Source organism: Atractosteus spatula, chromosome 11 (genome assembly GCF_055471065.1).
Source record: "Atractosteus spatula isolate fAtrSpa1 chromosome 11, fAtrSpa1.hap1, whole genome shotgun sequence".
NCBI lineage: Eukaryota > Metazoa > Chordata > Actinopteri > Semionotiformes > Lepisosteidae > Atractosteus > Atractosteus spatula.
The window spans coordinates 35,799,006-35,823,180 of NC_142716.1; the positions used below are offsets into that span (position 1 = coordinate 35,799,006).

The window sequence follows — 24,175 nt, forward strand, 5'->3', positions numbered from 1 at the left end:
AATCTGACTTCAGGACATGGAGTGCTGGTTGCATCATGTTGTAAAAGAAACAACAGTCCTTTCTTTAATACCCAGATAAATCAGAAAGCTGAGGTTTAATCAAGTAACACTTCACTGTCAACGCTAGTTATTTTCCACATGGTCTCCCTTGATTTGGTTTAACAGTATTACAAATACTACAGTATATACAAATACAACACAGTAAATAAAAACTAACTTTTTTCTTTGTAGCCCTAGTTTGTTTCAATAAGTCTTCACAGCAATCTTCACTCGGGAACACTACACATAAAATTGTGCTACAGTGAAATTTCACCACAATGATCATTACATAGCTTTTACAAATACAGTTCAGTACTAATTTTGTAGGATATGTTTAAAACATACCATTTTGTTTTTTAATTGCCCTTTTATACAGTATATCTTACCTGGCATTTTTGCTGAATTCTGACTATTCAATTCAAAACTGCAAAAATGTAATCAAAAGTGAATTTTGGTACAAAACTGCATAAAGGGAATTAACTCCCTTTACAAACTACATGAACAGACCAGTATATCATAACTAAGAACTAGTTAACCTAGTGCAACTTTCCAAGCTTAAGACCTGCCATAGAAATTAATATCCACCAGTCACGTTTTTGCCAAAGATATGCCACAAGTTGAATTTTGTGCCCTCTAAAAATGGACAGAATGCAAACTAAAGCATCACAAAAATCCATTGACAAGTTTCTGAACAAACTGAAAATCAAGACTATTCAAAGTCAAATAATAAAGGCCGAACCTACAGGACATTCACGCTGCCATGAAGTAAGAAAAAGAGCTACAGTCGATAAAACGTGAAACAGTTCCTTTAGGCTACCCCTTTGCTGACAGCAGCACACTCTCGGTTTTAAATGGTGCTGAAAATGATGTGAAGAAGAATGCTCTATTCGATCAAAGTCCCTAAAAACCAGAAACGCTCTTTTCCCTGTGGATTGTGCTGTAGGTTCGGGGTCCATCACTGCTTTTCAGGATTTTTTGCTACATTTACTCCATTCAAAAGCATAAGCTGTTTCTGTATTTCACATCTAACAGATAAAAGATGACATTTGGCAGGAACTTTGCCAGATGAGACAGAACAATTGCAACTGCACTCTGGGAAACAAAACCCCTCCACCGGGCCCTCCTGTAGACTTCACAGAAGAAGTCAACAAGCACTTATGCTTTCCACTGTCCTAAAAGCTCTGGCCTCTACACAAGAAAAAGGCAGAAACAGAAAGTAAATATGTTTTCAACTGCAGTGGCAAATTAATCCACTATAAAAAAAACAGATCTCTAAAAACTCAAAACATGTACTTGATAACCGTTTTCAAAGTGTTTTCAAAGATTACATTCTGGATGCTCTCCATCCGTCTCTCATGAAAGACACTTATATGTATTTTTATATATAAAACTAACTGAGCGAATGAAATCACTGTAAAAAGCTGTAGTCAAACTGAAGTCTAAAATCTGCTTGTGCCTATCCCTAAGACTAATATACTGTATAGAGAACAGCATTCTGCAAGATCTGCCAACAAACTGATTTGGAAACAATAGGAATCTTGCATGTTCTGCAAGGTTATCTCTATCTTACATTGTTGCTTCAAGGTATAAATATCTGCAACTAATAGTGAAAACATACTGTAGGCAAATCCAGTCATTTCCTATCATAACTAGCATTTTGATCAACAGCATCAGTGCCAATATAACTTTAAAGTACAGACAGAAACAGTAGATGGCCTCGTGCTATAAACATGATCGTATCTAGAAGATCTTGAACAAGAGACTTCATATAAAATGGATCATCAGGAATAGTCCTGCAGCCCTTACTGAGTACAACTGCAGGAGGTTCGATGATGGAAAATAAATTTGACATTCTTAGAGCTCAGAGCTTAAGAAGCCATGCAGAATACGTGTATCACCACACCCCTGGTAATGAAACTGCAACGGGCAAGTTATATTTCTCAGGGAGCAGTCCAGAATAAAATTCTATCTAAAAACACTGAGAAGCAGCCAATATATCTGGTGCCTGTAATGACTGGGACAGCAGGTAAATACGTGACTTCTGTACAAAATTCTGCTTTATGGTGACTGCATGTGTAATTGTTCTCTGCCTTAAAAGGTTTGAAATATCTTGGAGGCCATAAATGCAGACACGTATGGATTTCTCTCGGTTCAATGTCCCATGGGACAATCTCAGGAGCAGATAATCTGTTTGATATAAAGGTCCACGACGGACTAATTTCTAAACTCCACATATTCATAAATGTGTGACATCTGGATTTACGCATGCATGCATTTTACATCATTACATACAAGACCCTGAAATCTGGCTTCTGCGTCATTTCTGTTCCATTCAAATAAATATTGCACTACAAAGCCAATTCTGATTCTTTTCTGTAGTACAGTCTGGATTATAAAATCAGCAAGCAGGAAAAAAGAAGGTTGTTACAATGAACAAATTATATTGCCTTTGCATAGAGGCTAAAATGACAGAACACCAAAGATATTATGAGTACTTATTCTGATAAGGGGCTGAAGTGCAGGTATGGCCAACCGCAAGAGACTGCGCAATGCCAAGAGGCATTTGGCACTAGAACATTAGCAAACCATAGTATTAAAATAAATCAAAGAGCTGGCACTAACGATGCCTCTACAAAATAAATAGCAAAAATATATTTCTGAGAATTCAAGAATCAAGTGAATTAAGTAAATAAAGGCAAAAACTTTTTTATCTATACTACTGAAAACTCAGTTCATACACACACAAGCCACACACAAACATACACACTAATACAGTACCATAGTTCACGTAGCATGTACACTAATGATCACCACAATGCAAGTTCCCCTTTCCTGGAAACATTCTGCATTATTTTCCTTTTTTTTTGCTGTCATTTTGAACAGCTTCGATAATTAAAAGAAAATAAAAAAAGTCACATTTGTCTTTCTTAGCTCTTCATTCTGTGCAAAACTGACACTTGTTCCACCTACGAGAGCCACACGCCAGCTGGCTTCAGCCATAGCATTCTCTTCTTTTTTTTTTTTGCAGGAAAACGTAACGTATTGCTTTAAGAAATGAAGATTTGGTCATTGGTAACAATACCAGTTACAGTACAAGCACATCTGAGCTTGCTCTTCTGACTTTGTGTTTCTATTCAATGTGACGTGGTGAAATGTGTGAAAAAGGTGACGGATGTGATTGTTCGAGATGTCTCCTCAGTGAGGTAATTGTTCTGTTAGAGGAAGCTGTCAGGGCTGTGTTTTGAAAACCTTCAGATGGCAGCCCCCCTTTTTAAATTTGCCTGTTCAGTTTTTTTTTTTAATGTTTGGCGGCATTTCGTAAGGTCCGCACGCCTGGAGGCTCGGAAGAAAAGCGAACACCAGCTACCACCCACTTCCACTTGCGCATCGAAGATTCTGGAACCCTCTTCAGCGAAACCCGAGGACCGCTCTGCGTAGGATACCGACAAGCTTCTACACGCAGATCTCAATGGGCGTCGCCACCAAAATCCGACTGCTGGAGGTATCCCGAGAGACTCGGTCGTAGCTGTTCGTGGAGGACAGCGAGCTGGTGGTCGACAGCGAGGAGAAGTGCGGCGCTGTCTCCATGACAACGGTGCTTTTGTTGACGTTGCACACGGGGGACAAGGTCTGCTGCTTCATGCGGTCCACCAGGTCCTCTTCGGAGGAGGAGGAGCTGATTTCGGCAAGGTGGCCCCCATTCTCATTGTCCAGCATCCAGCAGTGGCTGAAGTAGCCAAAGACCTCCTTGACGGTGCAGCGCCTCTCCTGCTCAATGGACAGCAGCTTGCGGAACATCCGCAGGGCCTCGTCGGTGAAGCGGCGCCACTGGGACGGGATCGTGCCAGTTCTGCGTCTCTGCCACCGCACAAACTCCTCGTAGAACGTGTCGGAGGGCAGGGCCTTCTCCCAGGGGAAGTTCCCAGTTAGCATGCAGAAGAGGAGCACGCCAAAGGCCCAGACGTCAGTGCTGTAGTCCACGCAGAAGCCTTCGTGCTTGGAGTTGTCGCACAGCTCTGGGGCCGTGTAGGGGATGGTCCCGCTTACCCGTTTCACAGGAGAACCAGCTCTGCGGGTCATCCCAAAGTCGGACAGTTTGACTTTCCGGCACTCCTTGTCGAATATCAGAATGTTTTCTGGTTTAATGTCACGGTGTACCAGTTTCTTACAGTGCAGGTAGTCTAGGGCCAGAGCCACCTGGTGTACACAGCGCTTGGCTACAGTCTCTGGTAGACCAACCTAGAGGCGATAAAGAACAGCTTGATTAAGCACAACACAGGGATACATAGATTCACATGGATCAGGTCATTCCAGGTGAACTACAGATTGCTTAATGCTACACAGTTAACAGAAAACTCTCTCGATTTTGGCCAGCCTGAGGGATTTTCTGACGAGGGTCAGGTAATAGAGCATTTACAGTGCATGAGCTTAATAGCTCAACAGCGCAGAAGTGCTATTTTGTGAAGAAACCATTCAAATCATCCCAAGTCATGGCAAACTATGAGAACAGAAACCAGAATTCTCACATCTTCTTATTTTCATTGAAAAACATTCAATCTGTCCCCCAACAAGGAAGCTTTGTTTTTCTGCAGAGAATTAAAATGGAGCAATTGTAAACTTGATACAATTAATCAACTTAAGATCAAGGTAAAAATCAATCCTACTAGTCTTTTTTTCTTTTCTTTTTGGGCTTGTATGTATAAATAAGGGGTCCCAGCTCATAGCTCCAACTTATGCTCTACAAGTGACTTCACTCCAGAGTGTAAAATAGCTGACCACCATGAAAGCAGTAACAGTAAGTAATTCACATAATTTGAAATGTTAAGCAACTGAAAGATGAATCTCAAATCCCACGATTGAGAGAAATGCACAAAAATACTTTGTGTGCTCACTGTGTACCGTGTACAAGATTTACATGAAGGCACTTTACAGAAGCAAACTGAAGGTTTTGATGGTGTACCTGGGGTGGAATGATGTCAAAGAGGTCACCAGCCAGAGCATACTCCTGGGCAAACACATAGTACTCGTCCGTCTCGAAGGCTATCCCAAACATGTTGATGATGAAGGGACAGGGAGACAGGTAGAGGGAGATGCTGTACTCTCGGAGAAAGCTCTTGAGCTTGGTGGTTTTTTTCCGGAGGAATTTCAGGGCCATCTTTGTGCCTGTTTCCAACAAAACATATTTAACAATCATGATTTCTATTCATTCATATGTCCTAAAACATATGAATACACTGAAACATATACTGAAGAGAACCCTCACAAATGCGACTCTCACCTCTGCACTTCTGCAGCTTTTACCTATGGGATGTTTCAGAATAACACTGCAGATGTAAAACTATAAAGGAAACCTCTGCTTATGAGTAGCTTATTCTTCTTTGTGTCATTTGTTGAAGCAATGTTCTATAGTTCCACAATGTTAATATTACACAACTGCTATGAACATCATTTAAATTGTCTTGATAACATTTTAGTGAATTACCCAAAAAATATTCAGTCTATGCTTGCTAAAATTCAGAATATGATGGCAGAATTAAACGTTGTGCACTTCTTTAATACATTGCAATCAGCAAGTAAGTATTTTATTGTGATAAATAGGTAGCATGCTAAATTCAGCATCTGATGTTGACATTCAATCTCTGCTTCGACAATATGGCTAGACTGCTCGTTTCAGACTCCTGCAATACTTTGTGTACAGAAGTGCCTCCCGTTTTCAGTCTTGAATAGGAAAACGTGACGAAAAGATGATGATGTTCATTACGGTTTCACCACAGAGAAACAGACCGGGTATCCTTTGATGGCACTATTTCATTCTAAAGGATTTACCATCCTGGATTTATCACCTCTTACTATACAAAACAATCTCTGCCCATTAAGGTCTAAATGTCTAATATATTCCAGCCTGCGATAGACAGTTTCCAGCAGTAGAAATGCCACAGTTTCAGTACTAAAAAAGAATGTTCCAGAAGCTACTTGGCAGAGATACAGGCACTGACAAGGAGTGGTCATGACTTTCTGTGTCTTCACATCAACCACTTCCTAGAGAACAGGTCACGAAATCTCGCAGGCCTGCCAGTAACCCTTTCAAACTTCATATATAATGTAGGGGCTCCAGCACCACAAAACAGCTGGTGCAGACTGGAGGGAGCTCACCACAGTAATCAGAAGGAAGTAGCAAGGGCCCCCAACCGTACGTTTGTGCACAGAGAGAGAACAGTTCAAATTAGCAGACAAAGACTTCAGAAAATGTGTCTTCATATCCTGTGGAAAATTACCAGATGCATGCTTTAATAACGGACACAGCTTAAATATTAAAAAACCAAGCAGCTTAACCCCACCTTTTGTGCTATTTGCAATAGCTGTTAAGTGGATGCTTTAAAAAAATGCAGTTGTATTGCTGCAATAATTATTTCAGCAATTACTGTATATCAAAATGTGTTCATGTGGAAGCTTCCATTGACTCAGTGCAAGAAATATCTTGCAGAGTTTAATAATAAGCACTGCACAATGCTTTAAATTGATTGGAAAACTATTTTAACTTTCCAGTTGAAACTGATTGCACAATTTTACATTGATGAAACCCCTCAGGCCATGCATTTTCTGTACAAACACGCCTTTCGTTTAATATGCAAAACCTTGTGTTCTTGGATTGGTACCGTATTTTGATACTGTGTCTAAATGGATATTTTGCATGAATCAGATGAATGCCATCTGCCATTCTGTATCTCTCGCCACTTATATCACTGCACAAAGTTTATGAACAGCACATGTTATTTAATGGTGAAATGTGAATGATGGCATTTAAAAATAATTTATAGCAGTATGTTCCCCTGGTGATTTGTTTTAGCAGTTCAGATTGGTTACAGTAATGCATTTTTTCTCTGCTACCTGAGCCTTATGAAGGTATGCCATGCTTACATTTGCAAGCTGAACACTAATACAATATAGCAGACTGCTGTCTATGAAAAAGCACTGTGTTCCTCAACAGCAAAGGAAACCCAGTAGGGAATTCTGGAGTCAGATATACTAAGGTTCTCCTGCTATTCAGCCGTCTTCCTCTGATTCAGAGTGGGAGCACCTGTCTTGGGTTTCTCAGTCTGTAAATTATACAGTAGAAGTGATCAAAGCTGGCGGGCCTCTAAGATGTTGTGTGACCAGATGGTCTGTAGTTTGACTGTTCCTTCCAAACATGGTGGGACAGGCTTGCATTGAGTCGTTGCCAGGTGACAACAAGTTGAAACCAGTAATTTGTTCTTTCCTAGTATAGTTCAGAATCCCATTTAAAAGGAAACAAATTAATAAGTAAAAAAATAGTTTTCAAACTTCTTAATGGAATCACCTGAGGTCTTTTTTATGTTAAGGATGGAGAAATTAGCTTTTGTGGATCTTGATCCTCTTTTACTATTGCATACCCATCCACACCTGCCAAATGGTTCCTATATTATACTAAGCTTTTTTATTAAGCATGTTAATAGCCTATTTCAGCAAGAGTCTCTGAGTGGTCTTTTGAACAGTGGTTGTCCATGCCATTATTGGAAGATGATCACCATAAATGGCCTCCTGAAGGAAAGGTAGTTAAACATTGAAAAGTCTGTACCGGTTCTCAAAGACTACAAATGTCTATTTTTTTCTGTCTGCGTTTCTTGTCCATACTAATGAAACTTCTTGGAGCTTTTTGGCATTGAACTCAAAAAAGTGCTTTACCTCACAACAAAAGTAACCATGAGGTCTACACAAATGCAAAAGTGAAATAAGGATCACAGGCTGGATATTTGGGGCAAAAAATAGGATTTCATGCAAATATTCAGTATTTCATACAAAGAGTGAAAGATGTCTATAACAAACTTCCAAGCCTTGTTGCTGAAGAAAACATTTCAAGAAATGGTTGCAGGAAATTTTTAGATTAATTATGTATCCATCCATCCATTTTCCAACTGCTTTATCCAATTCAGGGGAGTTGAAGCTTACCCTGCAAAGCAACTAGCAGGAAACATCCTATATGGGACACCAGTTCATCACAGGTCACACACAGACATACCCACACACACACTCACACCAGGGCCAATTTTCCTAGAAGCCAATTAACTTACCTGTATATCTTTGAACACTGGGTGGAAACCCATACAAACACGAGAGCATACAAACATTGATCAGATATCAGTAACCAAATTATTATGTTTTATTTGTGTAGCAGATCCTATATGCAGGGTGGTGATTTGAAAAACATGCACAAAGTTTTCCTATCAAATAAATAAGATGCGTCAAAATGGCCTCCTCTCATTCATAATCCATATGATCACGCCTCATGAGAGTGCTGTACCTTCAAATTTGGGGTTCAGGGTCATTACCCTGGCCCCCCTGTAATGCAGACCCTGCGGTTGTTGAACAGGCATGCTCATTGAAAGGATGATGGCAGGCTTCTCACCTCGGAGTTTATGGATGACCAGATCAACTTTGCCATATGTGCCTTTCCCCAGCTCCCGAATCACCTCGTAGTACTTGTTAACCTCCAACTTCTCCAGGTTCTGAGCCGCAATGAGCTGCAGCTCCTCCAAGATGTCTATGGAGGCTCGGGAGACCAGTGGGGAGGAGCTCATTCTGCTTCTTGGGGAGCCGCTTAGACGTGGGGGCGGAGGGAGAGATCTTCTGGGCGCTGTTTCTATAAAAAAAAATATCAATACAAAATGAGTTTTTTGTTAACAAAGCACCACTTAAATGTTGAAAACCAGAAATCGGCACCTCTGAGCCCAACCAGTTTTGAACAGACAGAGAAAAACAAATCAAGTCAAAACAAGGCGTAAGAGACCAAAAGAGACCAACACCATTGTATATCTGGTATAAAAAAAGACGACTCATTGCTGCCTCAGTGCTCCAGAAATACAGTTTCAGAATTGCTGGCGTGTATTCTTGTTATGGCTCGGAAACTTTACCCAAACCCTCTGTTACACTGCTTTTTTCAGTCATCAAGTAAGAAGTGTTTTGGAGTGAAATTACACAGGGCAGGGGGCACTGCAGAATAATATCTAGAAAGATCCTATTGTTGTTGTGTCCATGAGAAACTTATTTTACCCAGACTGCTCCAGTTCACATTTAAATTTATAAGACTGCCTGTGACCCTACAATGGATCTGCTTCCCATCATCATGCACTGGGGAAATCATGTCCATTTAATGCTACAGGATTTTGTCTGACGAGCCACAAGGCTGGTGTATTTTGCTTCACTGAAAGTACAAGTTGCCATCCTGCAGTTCCTTTTCTCTCCATCTCTGTACCTTGGAAGGTTTTCAGAGGCGAGAAAGCTATACTCTAAATGATGCTCACTTTGGCAGAAATCTGACAGCAGCTGTCAGCTATTTGCCTTGTATTTATTCACTGTCTGCAAACACAACTGGGCAAGAGGCTCTAGAGCAGAATGACACACCGTGAAAAAAAGACCATGTCTACAGTATGTCTGTTGCCCAGTGAAGTTTCAAAAAATGCCAAAAAGATGAAAAGGCATCATACACAGAGTTTGTAAGACAGTATATAGTTGATATGGGAAAAGAGCATTGTATTCTCCTTCATATGTGAGGCAGACCCAGGAAAGTTGTCTTGGTTCCAATTGAAAACATTTTCATGTAAAAAATATTTATTGTATTTTAGAATTTTTCTTGTTTCCGCACTGTTAAAGAGAAAATATTTTTAGATTTAGAGAAGTCTGATATGCTGTGTACTGGTGCCCTAATTTATTAGTCAGTGTTGTGCTTTATGTTTGAATGCATATTTATGTGAAATGCCAAAGAGTAGTCTAGCATTATATAACAGCAAATGCTGAATGCACTGTAAGCTTGTCCGTGATTAATTTTTCTTTTCTTCCATTAGCACTGCAGCACAAAATCTAGCAAATGTATTTTCTTCTCTTGATGCCGTTGATGAACACTTCTGTAACAATGAATAAACAGGAGCTCCACTCTCTTAATTAAGAGTTCAGAATTACATAATCCTGGAATCCTGCAGGGAGCCCACGTGTAACATTCTTTAAGCAGAAATACTTCAAACGCAGAACACAGCCAGCATCTATTTTTTTAGTTCAAGCACAATCCCGAAGATTTCAAACTCCAGAAAAGGAACAAAAGAAAAAAGCCTGGCCCTTAGTGCAGAAAGTCAGTTGGCTTGTTTGGCAGTTTCCAAAACTCTCTTTCACTTCACTGTTAGTCTTGAGCTAGATGGTTACATAAGGCCATTTATCACAGGCTGATTGCAAAATATGAGTCCAACTGTCATTTCAAGTGATGCACCTCGCTGGTTTTAAAGAGCACCGGCTGCAGATGCCTGCTGCCTTTCCAGAGGATTCCAATGTTTGGATCACTTAGGCCGTTCCTGGCTGCTATGAACAGTCAAGACAGTTTGTTCTCGATGATGATCACAGCTGCTCACGCTGCAGCAGGGGTTACTGTACATGGCAGCTGTGTTGGCGTTGGTTTTTTTTAAAATAATTTATCTTCTTCTAACACATTATAGTTAGCGTTTACATGGACTGATGACAAGATTTTTTATTTCTGTACACGATCACACAAGGTGTAGGCGTTATATTAAAAGAGCTTCAATCGCCTGTTGTAAAGGGTCATAAAGTTTTAGTGTTTTGCACCATTGTATGATTGTTTTTCCTCATTCCCATTCATGCTAGTTTTTGGTTTGACAGACAAGCGGAATGTCTCAAGCCAAGTTTTTACCTTCCTTTTACAAAATGGATGCAAGTATTGCAAAAACACACCTCCAGTGCTCTTAACAGAATGCAGAATTTGAACTCTCTGCAACAAAAAACAGGTAGTTTAATTGCTGATAAAGAAAATCTGTGTTTAAAAACTATATAACCTCAATTTGTAACTCCTTAATTACAAAGGAAGTGTTTGGGGCGGGGGGGGGAAGAACTTGTCTCACTTCATCAGAACCCATGTCACAGAATGTGTTAAAAAAGAAGCTGGTATGACAGTTAGACTTTGTGTTCCCCTGCAAACCAGCTCACTGATGCAGCTCACAGAAGCTGATGGCTGTTTTCGTAATATTAATTATACTACAGTCCTCAACAGGGTTGTAAAACCATTATGCTTTACAGTGAGAGTCACTCATCAACGGCAGAGCATTTTACTCAATCAGATCTCTCACACTTGCCTCCTACCCTAGCAACAGCCTTGTTTCCTTGTCTAAATGTATTTTAATTGATACCCTAAGCAAGACACAGAGTACATCATTTTTCCCCAAGAGAAGCATGCCCAAGTACACATAGGCATTTGGCTGTATGTGTTTTGAGGAATCTATTGTGCGCCATCACCTTGTCAGTGCTGGACAGACAGCAGTTGAAACCCTATGATCAACGTCCCTGAGAGGAATAAAAGAATCTCTCTGCACAGGATAATACAATTCTTTCTTTTCCATGTGTAGGTCTTCTCACAAAGAAAAGAACACTCTGTCATTGACTGGAATCTGAGCTTTACTCAGAAGTTTATTTTTAATTAATATGCAGTAGCTGAGAGGTACATCAAACATCCCTTAACATCTGTGAGCCCTTCAATTATAGCGTTACAGAAACCGTTGCCGGATGGGGGAGGGGGATTTCAGAACTTTTCTGAATGTGCTTTTCTCGAGTTTTTTTTCCAGTCAGGAGGTACTCCTGCAATGTTAACCTCTAAGAATTTAGGCACCATTGCAACATATGCAGTTCTATCCAGGAATATTCAAATAACTACATCTACATAACTCTGTGCAGTACACAGTAGTTTCAGCAACCACTGTTTTGACATACAGTAATGCATGCAGCACTGCACCCAAAGAATAAAGCCAGCACAAATCCAATACAGAAATGGACAAGGATTCTGAAGGTAAAGGGGGGCAGTATTGCTGGCCAAAAGAGAATCATTGCAACCTGAAAATCAATGTGGAAATATAAATTTGAGATCAGGAGGTTCTTCTTTACACAAAAGGTTGTGGCTCCCAGCCACATTGTTGAAGCTGGTAACAAGCTAGATATGACAAATACATGAATACAAATGAACATTTGTTTACTATTTTTTACTATCTGATCACACTTTTGTGGTTTAAGATTGACTGCAGAAGACGTTTACTTCCTTCTCTCCCTCTTGCTACTGCTGTGTTTAGCGCTACAACATGACCAGCTCTCAGGGAGCAGGATGTACATGACTGCTGTGTTTTCAAAGCTCCTTGAACAGCGACGTGCAACAATACATCCTGCAACGTGCACAGTTTAAACTCACCCACCCAAAAAGTTCAATGTTTGGATTTTTTACTCTGTGACAATATGATAAAATCAAGGCTCATTCTTGCTTGCTTAGTAAAACAGAGGGTAGCTAGGGAAGACGTCTTTAATCATCAGTGGTTTTAATTCTGTTTCTGAAAGTAATTTATGTCAAGTTCCATTTAATAGGATCAGGCTGTGCTTGTCATCTGTTTATGGCCTCAGTGAACATCCAGAGTATGCTGTTGATATAGGAGCAGACTTTTTTTACTTTTTGATTTTTACTTCAGTGATGGGGCACCTCTTCTCCAAGTAGTCCCTGCGCATTCCTTCAGAGTCTTACTGTTTTCAAACCTCACAGCAAGGTTTAAAAGGACCTGGTACTCTTTTTGAATGAGGAAAAGAATGGGATTTTCTATTGTTTTCATGCAGGTATGTATTGATTACTGTGTGCTTCTATTTCTCTCCTTCATGCTGCAGAACATCATGTCCACTGATCCACTGTCATATCTGATCATGGTCTGGTTATGTACTCATCTGATGTTGTTGCAGAAATCAGTGCTGCCCAATGCTGCCATTTTGTTCTTATTTGAGAAAGAGGCCTCCAGAGAGCTTCTATTGGGGCTCTCTGGGGCCTGAAATCAGCCTTAATTCTTGGAGAGAGGTTACACATCCTTTATTGGGAATGGTTGTAAAGTTTTTATTTCTACTCTGAACAAAAAAATGCAATGAGCTGTTTAGTTGTCTCATTAGGAAAAGTCAATTCTACAGTTGAGTGGAAAACAAAATTGAAACTTCATGAAGAGTAAGGCTGTAGTCCGGCTGCTCTGAAAACTGAATTTAAAAACTTCACCACAGCACAATTCCTAACACACAAGACAAAGTCTTAACATCTTGACTACAATTAAAGCAGGTTTAATTAAATCTTCTCCTTTACAGTTTACACTATGTGATAGGATTTCATTTTGAGAAATTCATATACTTTCTTGTACCAATGTCTTATTAATGATGACACCCATTTCACTGCCACTACAATGCCCAGAACAAATACATTCTAGTATAATCAGTTTAATTTAGACAGCAAGTAACCAAAAGCAAGGAAGATAATCTTTTAAATGTACCTAATTCTAAATGATACTTGTGGGTTTTTCATTTGAAGGTATTTTAAACATGGCTGAATTCCAGAAAATCAGGCTAATGATGCGCTAGCGAGAAATCTTAAATACTAATAAGACTGCAGGATTTTTTATTTTCTGCTCCCTAGGCAGGACAATATGTCTTTGAAATGGACCAATCTATTATAAATTCACTGGAGCCTCTTACTAGGCAGACCCCTGAAATGTCCTAAACTTCCAAAGATCTGGGATAGTTTCCTCAAATGGATTCTCAACCCTTTCCATACTCACCCTAGTCTTGTCTACAAGGAATACTTTCCGGTGACTTGATGAGAACATCCTGCATCTAAGGGAGCCTCACTCCTTGCCTGAGTTTTCCCATTTCGTCGATCTGACTCCACTTCAGCATTATTGCCAAAATGATGCCATGGGCCACTGACTTACTCCCCTGTGATCAGTGGCTGATCTGATCATTTTACCTTGTCACTACAAGTGTCTAGTCCCTTCCCCAGATGACTTCTGTTTTCTGATCTAAACTCAGTCCCTTCCCATTTTTTTATACGGGATTGAGCACTAGAGAAGCTGGATGGTGGTTCCAAATGGGATGCAGCCTAGGACAGGACTTTCTCATCCTCTAAAAGCCTAGCACACACACGCTAGCCAGTCTATTTTAAACTTGCAGACATAATGCATGCAGCACTGCATCCAAATGAAGGCTGTTGACTACCTGCACATATGAGGGGAGTGTCCGGTGACAGAACAATGTGTCTCTGCATCCTTCCTTACTTTCTTGCCCGAATTATAATGGCCTGAAGCCCCCTATTCTTGTGCAAGCCTTTTTTTTCTTTTATAATTCTTCTCCTTTTTAACATACTGTATTTTAAACAAAATATGTCACAACAGATATAAAGACAAGAGCAACATAATACTAAGTATTTTACAAAGTACAAAATACAAAGTCTTTTGGAGCACATATTAGGTCTTCAGGGAGGGAAGAGAGGCCAGATGGGTGAGTCGCCTGTCCTTTTTCAAAGCTGTATCTTTTGCTTTTGGGCTTACTTTGGGGTGCCCGATGCGTTTAATTAGACCCATCTGAGCCAACTGCAGAGCTCACATTCCCAGGGCTGATTAACCACACGGCTGTGACAAATGAAAACATTAACAGTTTAGCGTGCAGTGCAGTGGGAATCTGGATTCCCTCTCTGTGTCGGGACGCTCATCTGTGTTTGATGTTATCCATATAAAGTTCTCTGGCTCGTCAATAAAATAGCAGAGTGGTTGTCCAAGTTGATTCAATGCTGTGGTATTTACATGCACTAACAGTGCGCTTAAAAAATAAAGGCAGCTCAGAAACGAGAGCATTCTATTGTTCCAAGTGGATATGTGCACTGTTTAAGCACTGTTCTAACTCTTGGTTTAAGCACACTGTTCCACAGAGATATCTTACCATAGCAACCACAGTATAAATGTCTATGTTTTGAATTCACTTGTGAGGCTATTATAAGGGAAGCTAGTTTTCGACACAAATTCATAATGTTATGAAAACACAGTAGAGGAAATCCCAATGCTTAAAATGCTTGTTTTCTCTTTACAGACAAACTGGGGGGCAAATTATTCACCCTGTATTACATACAGTAAGTTATTAGTGATATTCCCACATGTTTTCCACAAGACAAATCAAATAAAAATTACACAATTTACTGAAGACAATAAGGCTCCCTATAGCCGTTTATGTTTTCATTATGTGGAAAGTGTACTTTAAAAAAACGCTAACCCAAAAACAAAGTGAAACAAAAATCATTTACTATAGGCTTGTATTCTCTATTTTAATAATTAATTATATATAATTTATTATTATTATTATTATTATTATTATTATTATTATTATTATTAACAACTACAACAATAATAATAATCTTTTAAGCTTTTTGGATTACATTTTCAGTTTGATGTGTCAGGGATAGGATTTTTGACACAAACCCCCTTTTTTCCTTGCTTGGTGTTGCAATTATATTAATGGAGATGTTGTACATCATATCTTTGGAAATTGATTTCTGCCACCAATAGTAACTGACACTTCTTTGACCAGCTTTGGGAAGTCTTATTGGAATCAGTGAACAATAGATGGTCCTGAGGCACATCTAACCATTGTGCATGTGTGCAAGATACCCAATGGTGCATATGCTGTCCTCAAATACCTTTAAGGTGCACCTCCACTCTAATGTCTGTCAGCGTTTGTTTAAAACATGCCAGTATAGGAGGAGCCCTCCTTTTTGTCCTCGTTCTAGTAAATTGCCATCAATATACTGCATGATGGCAAAGTCAGCGTTCAGGAAGTACTCCACAGGCTGCAAAACAAGGATCAAGGGGGCTGTGATACTGAACCCTGCTTATGATGGAGAAAAGGACTGTTGTGCCACTGTCGACCCTCTTCTAGTCTGTGGTCTACCCCTCAAAGAAATGGGATACAAATCTAGCACAACCTGTGGGTATGGACACATAAAACTACTGTGTAATTACGATCTGTAATTAAGGGACAGAGTGACAGTGATGGGTGCTGCAATCACCCAGCCCTGGGGAGTGATCCTCATCTGTCCCCAGTAAGAGGTGGGCACCACACCGCACTACCTGCCCCAGTGTAGACTGGCTGTGCTCTCTCCCTCCCCAGTGACCAGAAATGGGGCCAGTGGGGAAACAATCCAATGAAAAACAATAGGTATAGACTGAAGTGTAATCTTAAAGACTTAACAAGAATCTGACTCTAACAAAATAAAAACTAGATTGTGAATGGAGATGGGATTAAAACCCCTTACTTCTGGAATAATGTACAATCTTTTGATAGGACTAGTAAGAAAATTTGATTTTGAAAAAAATGCTATGCCTCACATTCAAAAAAGGCAACAATAACAAAGCTGTCTGGCATGATAGTAAAGTCCTCCAACATAGTTTCCCAATAAAAGAATACAGCCATAGCTGAGTCATTACAGCCTAAACACCTGAACCAATTCATACAGTAGGATGCAAATTGTGGTGATCAAGTAAATACAAAAGTAATGCAAATATCAGTTCTCTTGTATTTTCTGGGACATCTGTATTGTCTCACAAGTGAAGCTCTGCTTATTAAGAAATTCAGCAACAGCATTGCAGCATTGTTATGCTTCTGTTGTACTTCACATATGCACGACTATACAGCACTTTCAAGCTTTTGAAAAGTGCTTTGCAATAAACCATACCTTTCCTATCAAAATCTAAAGCACTGAATTTATCTCATTTCATCCCTTCACTCACCTATCCAAAAAAGTCTATCAGTAAAATCATATCAGAATATATGTATTTCAAGGTTCCACACTTAAACAGTTACTTCTACAGTGGAAATTGTTGCCCCAAAGAATTACTAATTTACCAACACCTGGATGTCACTACTAACAAGCCAGATCAAGACATCCCTTGTAACACATTTTTATAGGCCTTGTGTTGCAGGGACTTTGGTCTTGAGAACATAAGAATGGTTACAAATGAGAGAATACCATTCAACACATTTGGCTTGGTACTGTAGTTAGTAGTTACTTGATCCAAGAATCTCATCCAGCCATTTCTGAAAGACACCAAGGTATTGGCTTCAGCAACATAGTTGGGTATCTTGTTCCACACTCCAACTCTTTGTGTAAGGGCATCTAATTTCTGTGGTCGGTTCAATCGGTTGACATGATTTCAGGAGAAATACAGATGTTTTTCGTATGTCTATATTAGCTCCTTCAGTTGATAGTACACGTCAAAGGAGAAACTCCCATCAGATAGACCAAAGAGCTTCTGTACAACTCCATGACAGAATTGTGAGGAGACACATAGAGGGGTAAAAAACATACCGAGGATATTGAAAATTCCCAGGAGCACAGTCCTGTCCATCATTAGGAAATGGAAAGAATACAGAACCACCCAAATTCTTCCAAGACCTGGCCATCCCCATAAACTGAGTCACCAGGAAAGGAAGACCTTGGTCAGAGAAGTGACTAAGAACCCAATGACCATTCTGCCAGGACTACAGAGTTCCATGGCGGAGATGAAAGAACCTGTCAAGAGGACAAAAATCTCTGAAGCAGTACACAGGTTCAGTCTCAATGAGAGAGTGGCTAGATGGAAACCATACCTAAGGAAACATAAAAGGACACCTGGAGTCTACAAGAAGACACATTGCAGCACACGAAACATGGGGCAAAATATTCTCTAGTCTGATGAAACAAAAACTCTTTGGCCTGAATGTAAAGCTCTATGCCTGGGGCAAACCAAACCATGAAGCATAGGACTGGCAGCATTATCTTACGGGGATGCTTTTTAATGGCAGGGACTGGGGAATTGTCAGGATACAGGGAACAACCAACAGAGCCAAATACAGGCTCCACTGAGGAGAACTCGCTTCAGTCAGCACAGGACCTTAGACTGGGTTGTCTGTTTGGTTTGTTTGGTATATTGTATGAATCAAAGGGAAAAAATAACTTCAATTAATTAAACATTCTGGTCATAATGCAATGATATTACTGATTGTTTGGGAGAGGGTGGATACTTTCTGGAGGCAATGTATAAAAATGCTTGGACATTCATATTCCAATCTCCCCATGAACATCTGTACTACACTGTGGTCTTATCTTTCCCTTTCCAGAAAAATAGAAAAAATCCTCCTTGCACACGTGATGGCTTCACTGTTTTGTTCCTTCCTGAGCATTAATCCCCTTGCCATGCTCTATTTCCATTTTGTGCAAGCAAAGCAATGCTATTTGCATCTCAATAAAGTGTTATGTTTGTGCTTGAAGTGAAGTTGGTTTGTTTAAGATTCAGTAAGACGCAAACTTCACCTGGCAGGTTTTTACTTTCCATTAGTCATCTAATGTGAAATGAAATACATTTAACTTTATTTTGGCTTTGTAGCAGCTGGTAGCAAAAAGTCCTGCTTTAGCTCTCTGAGTGTTAATTTTTCTAACAGATACCTACTAAAAAACATTAACATTAGTCTCCAAATCCATAGCTACAAAACATGGACAATTATTTGACCAAAAGGCATAACAGTCTTTTGAGCTACCTGCTCAAAAGTCTTTATTATTCACTCTGACTTTTGTCCAGGTGTAAAGTGAGCTTTATCATCTTTATAAAGGGGTTTAACAACGTTAGAGCTTCTTCTAGTTTCTCTCCTGTCTTTTACAGTGGCGTGCAAAAGTATAACTTCACTGTTGTCAGATCCTGATTTGAGCTCCCTCGCCAAAGCCCACTGCTAATTAAGCACAGACTCCAATCTACGGAGCCTGAATCTCTTCAGCTTCCAAGACAAGGCTGCAACAACACTGCCAGCCACTGGCTCTCTGCTCCAGCAATTCCTGTCATGACTTCTGGAGCACATCAAAGATACAGAGACTGGGCACCACTTCAGTAGCAGGGCAGGGATACCAGTGGGTATTCAGTGCTCCCTCCTGGGAGTGAGGAAAGGATCTATCTTGTCTAGACGAAGGCGCAGCTTGTCAGTAGGCTTTCCTTCTTGGGGTGGAGGTGAAGGGGGTAGGGGGGCAGTAAGGCACCCGCCAAGTTGTAAATTAAAAGGCACAGATTTCCTTTTTTTAAAAAAAATGTGTTGCTCCTTTTAAACAAAATTTGTTGTTTTGTCCATCACAGGGAGCATCTACATCTGGATAACTCTCCCACTCCCCTCCTTAATTTCTAAAATGAATGGAACCTGCAAACACACTTGCAGCCATTACGACATTCTTCAGAGGAGCACACAATAGCCAGCAATAGGTTAACCACTTGTTTCACTTCATGCTGTAGCAAGTGGTGCCCAGCCCGACTGCACGTCCTGCCCTGACAGGTGAAAGACAGAGCCCCTTTCACAGGTTTGCAGACCTGACTGCTTTTTACAGCCCCTTCCTCGACTGTCTTCCTCAGCACATTTTGAGTCTTTGCACAAGAGCCCAGACAGTAGTGAGAACAACTCGCACAAGGAGAGGTGTGTCAGCTCTTTTCCCCACAGCTGATCCAGCAGGGTGGATGCAAGACATCGACACAAGCAAAAAGGGACAGCACCCGCTGTAAGGGTGCAGAATTCTGCCATGCTCTATGCACAATACATGGTAAACACAAATCACATTGACTGTTTATGACAAGTGGGTATGAAGTGGCAGATAACACGATGCCTACAGCAGTCAGAGAATAAATATTTACTGCATGTACAGTATGTAGGTGTTTGTGTGTACATGTTATGTCCCGTTATTAGAGGGACACACTGACGTGCACAAGCTCTGTAGTATTAACACAGAATAATCCGCACTTGCTCCGTGTTTGTGCGCGCACATAAACATGCGCAAACGTCTTCACGCACACCGCATACTGGTACACTGTAGCCCTGCGCCACTAGCACATCTCTAGAAATAAACAAACCCTTTCTCCTCGCATTGGAGCGACAGAAAACCCGACAGCATCAAACGTAGTGTGAACCGTATGCAAACAAATAATTAATTAGACACAATCAGGAAAGGTCACAAGTCAGCCAATAACGCATCTAGGCGTTGTTGTGCTACCGACTGTCTCCTGCCCTGCCTTAGTTACTGTGCTATTAACGAAGAAACGTAAAAAAACACAATTACGGATTTCCAAAAGCAATAGAGCAACTACGTTTGTAAAGCATACCTTTTAACATCAAATTCTAACATACTATGCAACAAGATGCAGAAGCAGTGCCACTTCAGAAATGCTGTGGTAAGACAAAAAAATAATACTAATGGAACCTGTAGACAATATCCATTGTCATTCACTTACCTTTTGAATTTACAATGCATGCAAAGGCTTTCACCGTCTCTCCGTTTAAAAGCAAAAACTTAAGCAAACGGGTGGGAAAGCACCTTGGTTTCGCGATGACGGAAGTTTCTTTTTCCCTTGGAGCGGCAGAAGCCTTTATTTTCCGGAGCTTTGCTATCGATTCACGTACTGTAATGTATAGCGCAATTTCACCTTGCTCGGGAAGCAGGAGCGGACTGCTGCTCTCTTCGCCCTATTGTCTCCCGCATCACTCCCGGATGAAACTGCGAAAAGCCCAACCCTCTGCAGTCACCGTCCAATCGCCGAACACACCGAGGCTGGAACAAACCCAAGCCTGCCTTAAGAACAGTCGTCTGTCTCCGTACAGATTCTTGCCGTTTAGCAATTGGGGATGTATGAGGAATAAAGAATATAGCTTCTTGTCATTGAAAAGAAAAGGTTACCGATACGACGATGCTTACTACTTACCTTGTGTGCGTTTATTGTTACCCAAGGTACTTTAAAATACTACCCAAAACTATTAAAACGGTTAATATTAGGGATTTCATTTAGTTTGCATGCGGTTTAGTCCCTCCAGCGCGAGATCAATGTCACACTTAGACTGAGCACAGCATAAAAAGTTACACATCACTCCCCTCACTAAAACTTCATGGCTAAAAGGGGCATGTTGTCGACATTCAAGCATGAAAGTAGAATACATTATTTCATTTTTTTTCAATCCATCACCAAGGTGAAAGACAACATTTCACCGCCTGGACGGCGTAAAACGCATCAGGGAGAGGACAGATGATTCTGCAACTGAGACATGACATTTCACTTGCACATCTGCACATTTGATGTTCGCAAAGAGGCAATGTTAGGGTCACCTGTCGAGATATCGCCACAATGTACTGTATAAGACCCGGCCCAGGGCAATAATCAATGATGAGCAACTGACAGTTCATATTCTTGGATTGAAGGAACTGGACCGTGAACTCACGGGTTTGCGTCAGAAGTTTACAGGAATGAGATTTAAGGTGGAACTGCAGTGGTACCGCACTGTATGTACACATTTCCTGAGCCGTGCGACTCCCCGTAAACCGTTCGAAAATTGTTACAAAAACAACAAACAAAAACAACAAAAGCTCTCCAGATTCATACAGACCTACGAAAGAGTATGCATTTTAATGTTGTTTTATGTTAAAATACTAGTAGTATGTCACTGTGTAATTGGTGTCGTTTTTAAAATTTAGAATTGTGTATATTCAGAAATTTAAAGGGCACACGAAGGTTAATTTTTAATTGGCCACGCTAGGCTAATGTGCATTGAAATCACATATACAGTACATGCAGAGAGATATAAACTTTTTTGCAGGACGTAGCATTGCTCATTTACTTCATCATAACGGAAACAGAAACGATAGTTTGAGAACTCTGCAGTGATTAATCGTAGAATAACAAGTAAATCATAAAAGTGTAAAATAGCATTTAATATTTCACCAGTGAGACATTCACTACTTTAGTCCTCCTGTTGCGTATTTCATTGTTTTATTGTACAAAGACCAGTATTCCCAACGTTTGAATTACTTCTCTCTGCCCTGCATGGCAGTAACTTTCATGCAAAACAGCAGACACAAATATTAACATCTTATCTCCTAAACACAAGCGTGTTCAGGGTATATGTCGCGTGCAATATTTGCACCCAGTATATGCAGAGAGCATCTGTCTGAAGAGAGAAGAAGCTGCGCGTTATGACTCAGCCATCCGCGTGCGAGTGCCTCTGGAGATGACAAACTCCTTAAATGACCGACTCTTGCTTGCATTGCAGCTGGTAGGTTTGGTGTCTGTACGGGTCGTACTGAATGAAAACAGCCTCAGAGAATGGAAGAAAAACATTTTACTGGGTTACAATCTGACATCTGACAAGTCGGATTTTCCTTCTGCACTTGCTTAAAGATCTCCACGTTTTCAATCAAAACACGGAGGCTAAATGGACCTAGAGTCTAGTAACTGCCAAAATCTTTGATAAAAATGGTCTGCCTTAGAACGACGGCTGGCATCCTCGCAAAAGAGGAATGCACAAATGCAGAAAACAACAAACAAGCAATTGTTCGCGATTTCAGATCACAAACAATGATCTCAACAACCTCCTGGACTGAAACGTGACTAAACTTCTAAGAGAGGCACAACAGGCAAGCGCTCGTTCTTTCCTCTTCAAGAGAGAGATTTCGTTTATACTTACTTTCCAACTTAAAATTTCAGATGTTGCATCTGCAAACAGTTCATCCCAAGAGGTGGCTCGGCGGCTTTGTGCGGAAGGGTATAAATTGCGTTCTTCATATCAAATTCGTCTTCATCTTTCCATTCAGCCCCTCAGACGCAGGACCTGCGTCATTGCACTAGTTTGGTATTCAGCTAGTAACAGTACTGGTTTCAGGACAGATCAGGCGCTGTGATTATTTTTCAGGGCTGAAAGGAGTCAGAGAGAGACTGCAAGGAATGTAGATAGAAGAAAGTAGACTGTGCCCACAAATGTAAAGGGAAATACGAGGTTATCCTACTGACTTAAAGTGTCATGTTAAGTACACGAGGCTCTTCTAATTTGTAATAGGATTGTCATGTTTTGGCAAAATTACAGATGTACACATGTGCAGGGGACATGACCAGACAAGGTTGTAACACAGTCATAATGTTCCTGCAAGGTTTTCAGAACTGGCAGTCCCAGAAGAAAAATTGATAATTCATATTCATTCTGTTCATTGCAATGCAACTGTGCTGCTACAGGCTTCAGAATGGACCTCATGTCTACAGGTTAGCTGTAAAGGGAACTGTCCCACAGTGTAGCATACTTTAGAATAATACCTCTGATGAAACTAGCTATCATACCACTGGCTTTCAAGAAAAAGGAGACTTAATGGTCTTTTTTACAGATATACTGTACAATCTTTTAATATTGTAAGATATTAAACTAGCTTTCACACTGGTTTTGTAATCTGATATGTATAACGAGCATCATAATAAATGTATCGCTGCTTATGCATGTATATTTAGAAAAACAATTGTATACAGAACTTGGATATTGCTTAAATGTTTTGGTATGATTTTGAGACTCACTGTGAAATACAGTACAGTACTAGTGATTTTCACTGTTGCATGTGCGCTAAATTACCTGTGAGACATTTTACTCAAATGATGAAGTAGTTTAATGTGCTGAATATCCATCCTGTGAAAATTAGGAAGGATCCACTACTCCCCCCGTATCAAAAGAAAGCTTTTGTGCAGTCATTATGTTGGATGCTGGACTAAGACAGCAATCTATTGCTCGATGTCTGGAATGTTCACAGGCTGTAATTTGTACCTTGTAAATCATTACAGTCAATCCCAGTCTGTCAATCATAGGCCATGATCTGGGTGACCATGAGTCAAGGCATCTCTCCAAGATTGACACATCATGGATCTTTATTCTAGGGGACTTTAATATACACATTGACTCAAGGTCTTCCAGTCTGGCTAAAGACTTCCTTTCTCTATCGGGATGTTTTGATCTTACTCTGTTTTTACCCCTGCACATAACAAAGGACACACCCTAGATTTAATCATTGCAAATGACTCTTTTTAACATTTTGTATATTGTAACCTTTGAACTCTTGTGTATATGTCACCATTTCTCATGACTTAGCCATGATGCCATAAAGAACTCAGAAAAGTAGTTCAGTAAATTCAAATCATCATCACTACATGCCCTTCCTGAAGGCTAATCCTGATGTAAGGTAGAAACATCTTTCTATACTGACTACTGCTGTGTCAGGGGCAGACGTTTTGCAGGTTCCCAGGCCAAACAGGATAGGCTGATTCTGGTAGGGGTATAGAAACAGGGAAAGCAGAATGGCTGGCTGAGAACCCAATTTAAGAAATAATACAGTGTTATGAACACAGGTCCTCCAGTCCACACTGCACAAGTAGCAGGATCAACTAGATTATGTGAAACTAAAATTTCATAGAGCCATTTCTTA

The 24,175-nt window shown here is 40.3% G+C and overlaps 1 protein-coding gene across 2 annotated transcripts; it reads right to left on the bottom strand.

Moving 5' to 3' along the window:
- Positions 1–76: 76 nt before the first annotated feature.
- Positions 77–22,526, bottom strand: bsk146 (brain specific kinase 146). Of its 2 annotated transcripts, none has more exons than XM_088927908.1 (4): positions 22,405–22,526; positions 8,465–8,698; positions 5,000–5,202; positions 77–4,278 (listed from the first exon to the last, which is right to left on the bottom strand). In XM_088927908.1, exons 2-4 carry the CDS (start codon positions 8,634–8,636, stop codon positions 3,493–3,495), a joined length of 1,161 nt encoding a protein of 386 aa, XP_088784034.1. In that variant the 5' UTR covers positions 8,637–8,698; positions 22,405–22,526; the 3' UTR covers positions 77–3,492. The 2 variants fall into 2 exon arrangements, with proteins under 2 accessions (XP_088784034.1, XP_088784033.1); XM_088927907.1 differs by lacking the exon at positions 22,405–22,526 and adding an exon at positions 20,184–20,429.
- Positions 22,527–24,175: the final 1,649 nt, after the last annotated feature.

What these genes read in the sequence shown, in the direction of transcription:
- bsk146 (XM_088927908.1), bottom strand. Translation starts at nt 8,636, where the DNA reads ATGAGCTCCTCCCCACTGGTCTCCCGAGCCTCCATAGACATCTTGGAG. An exon ending in GGTCATCCATAAACTCCGAG is followed by an intron (nt 5,203 to 8,464) that starts GTGAGAAGCCTG and finishes TGTTGGAAACAG; the next exon opens with GCACAAAGATGGCCCTGAAA. An exon ending in TTGACATCATTCCACCCCAG is followed by an intron (nt 4,279 to 4,999) that starts GTACACCATCAA and finishes TATCGCCTCTAG; the next exon opens with GTTGGTCTACCAGAGACTGT.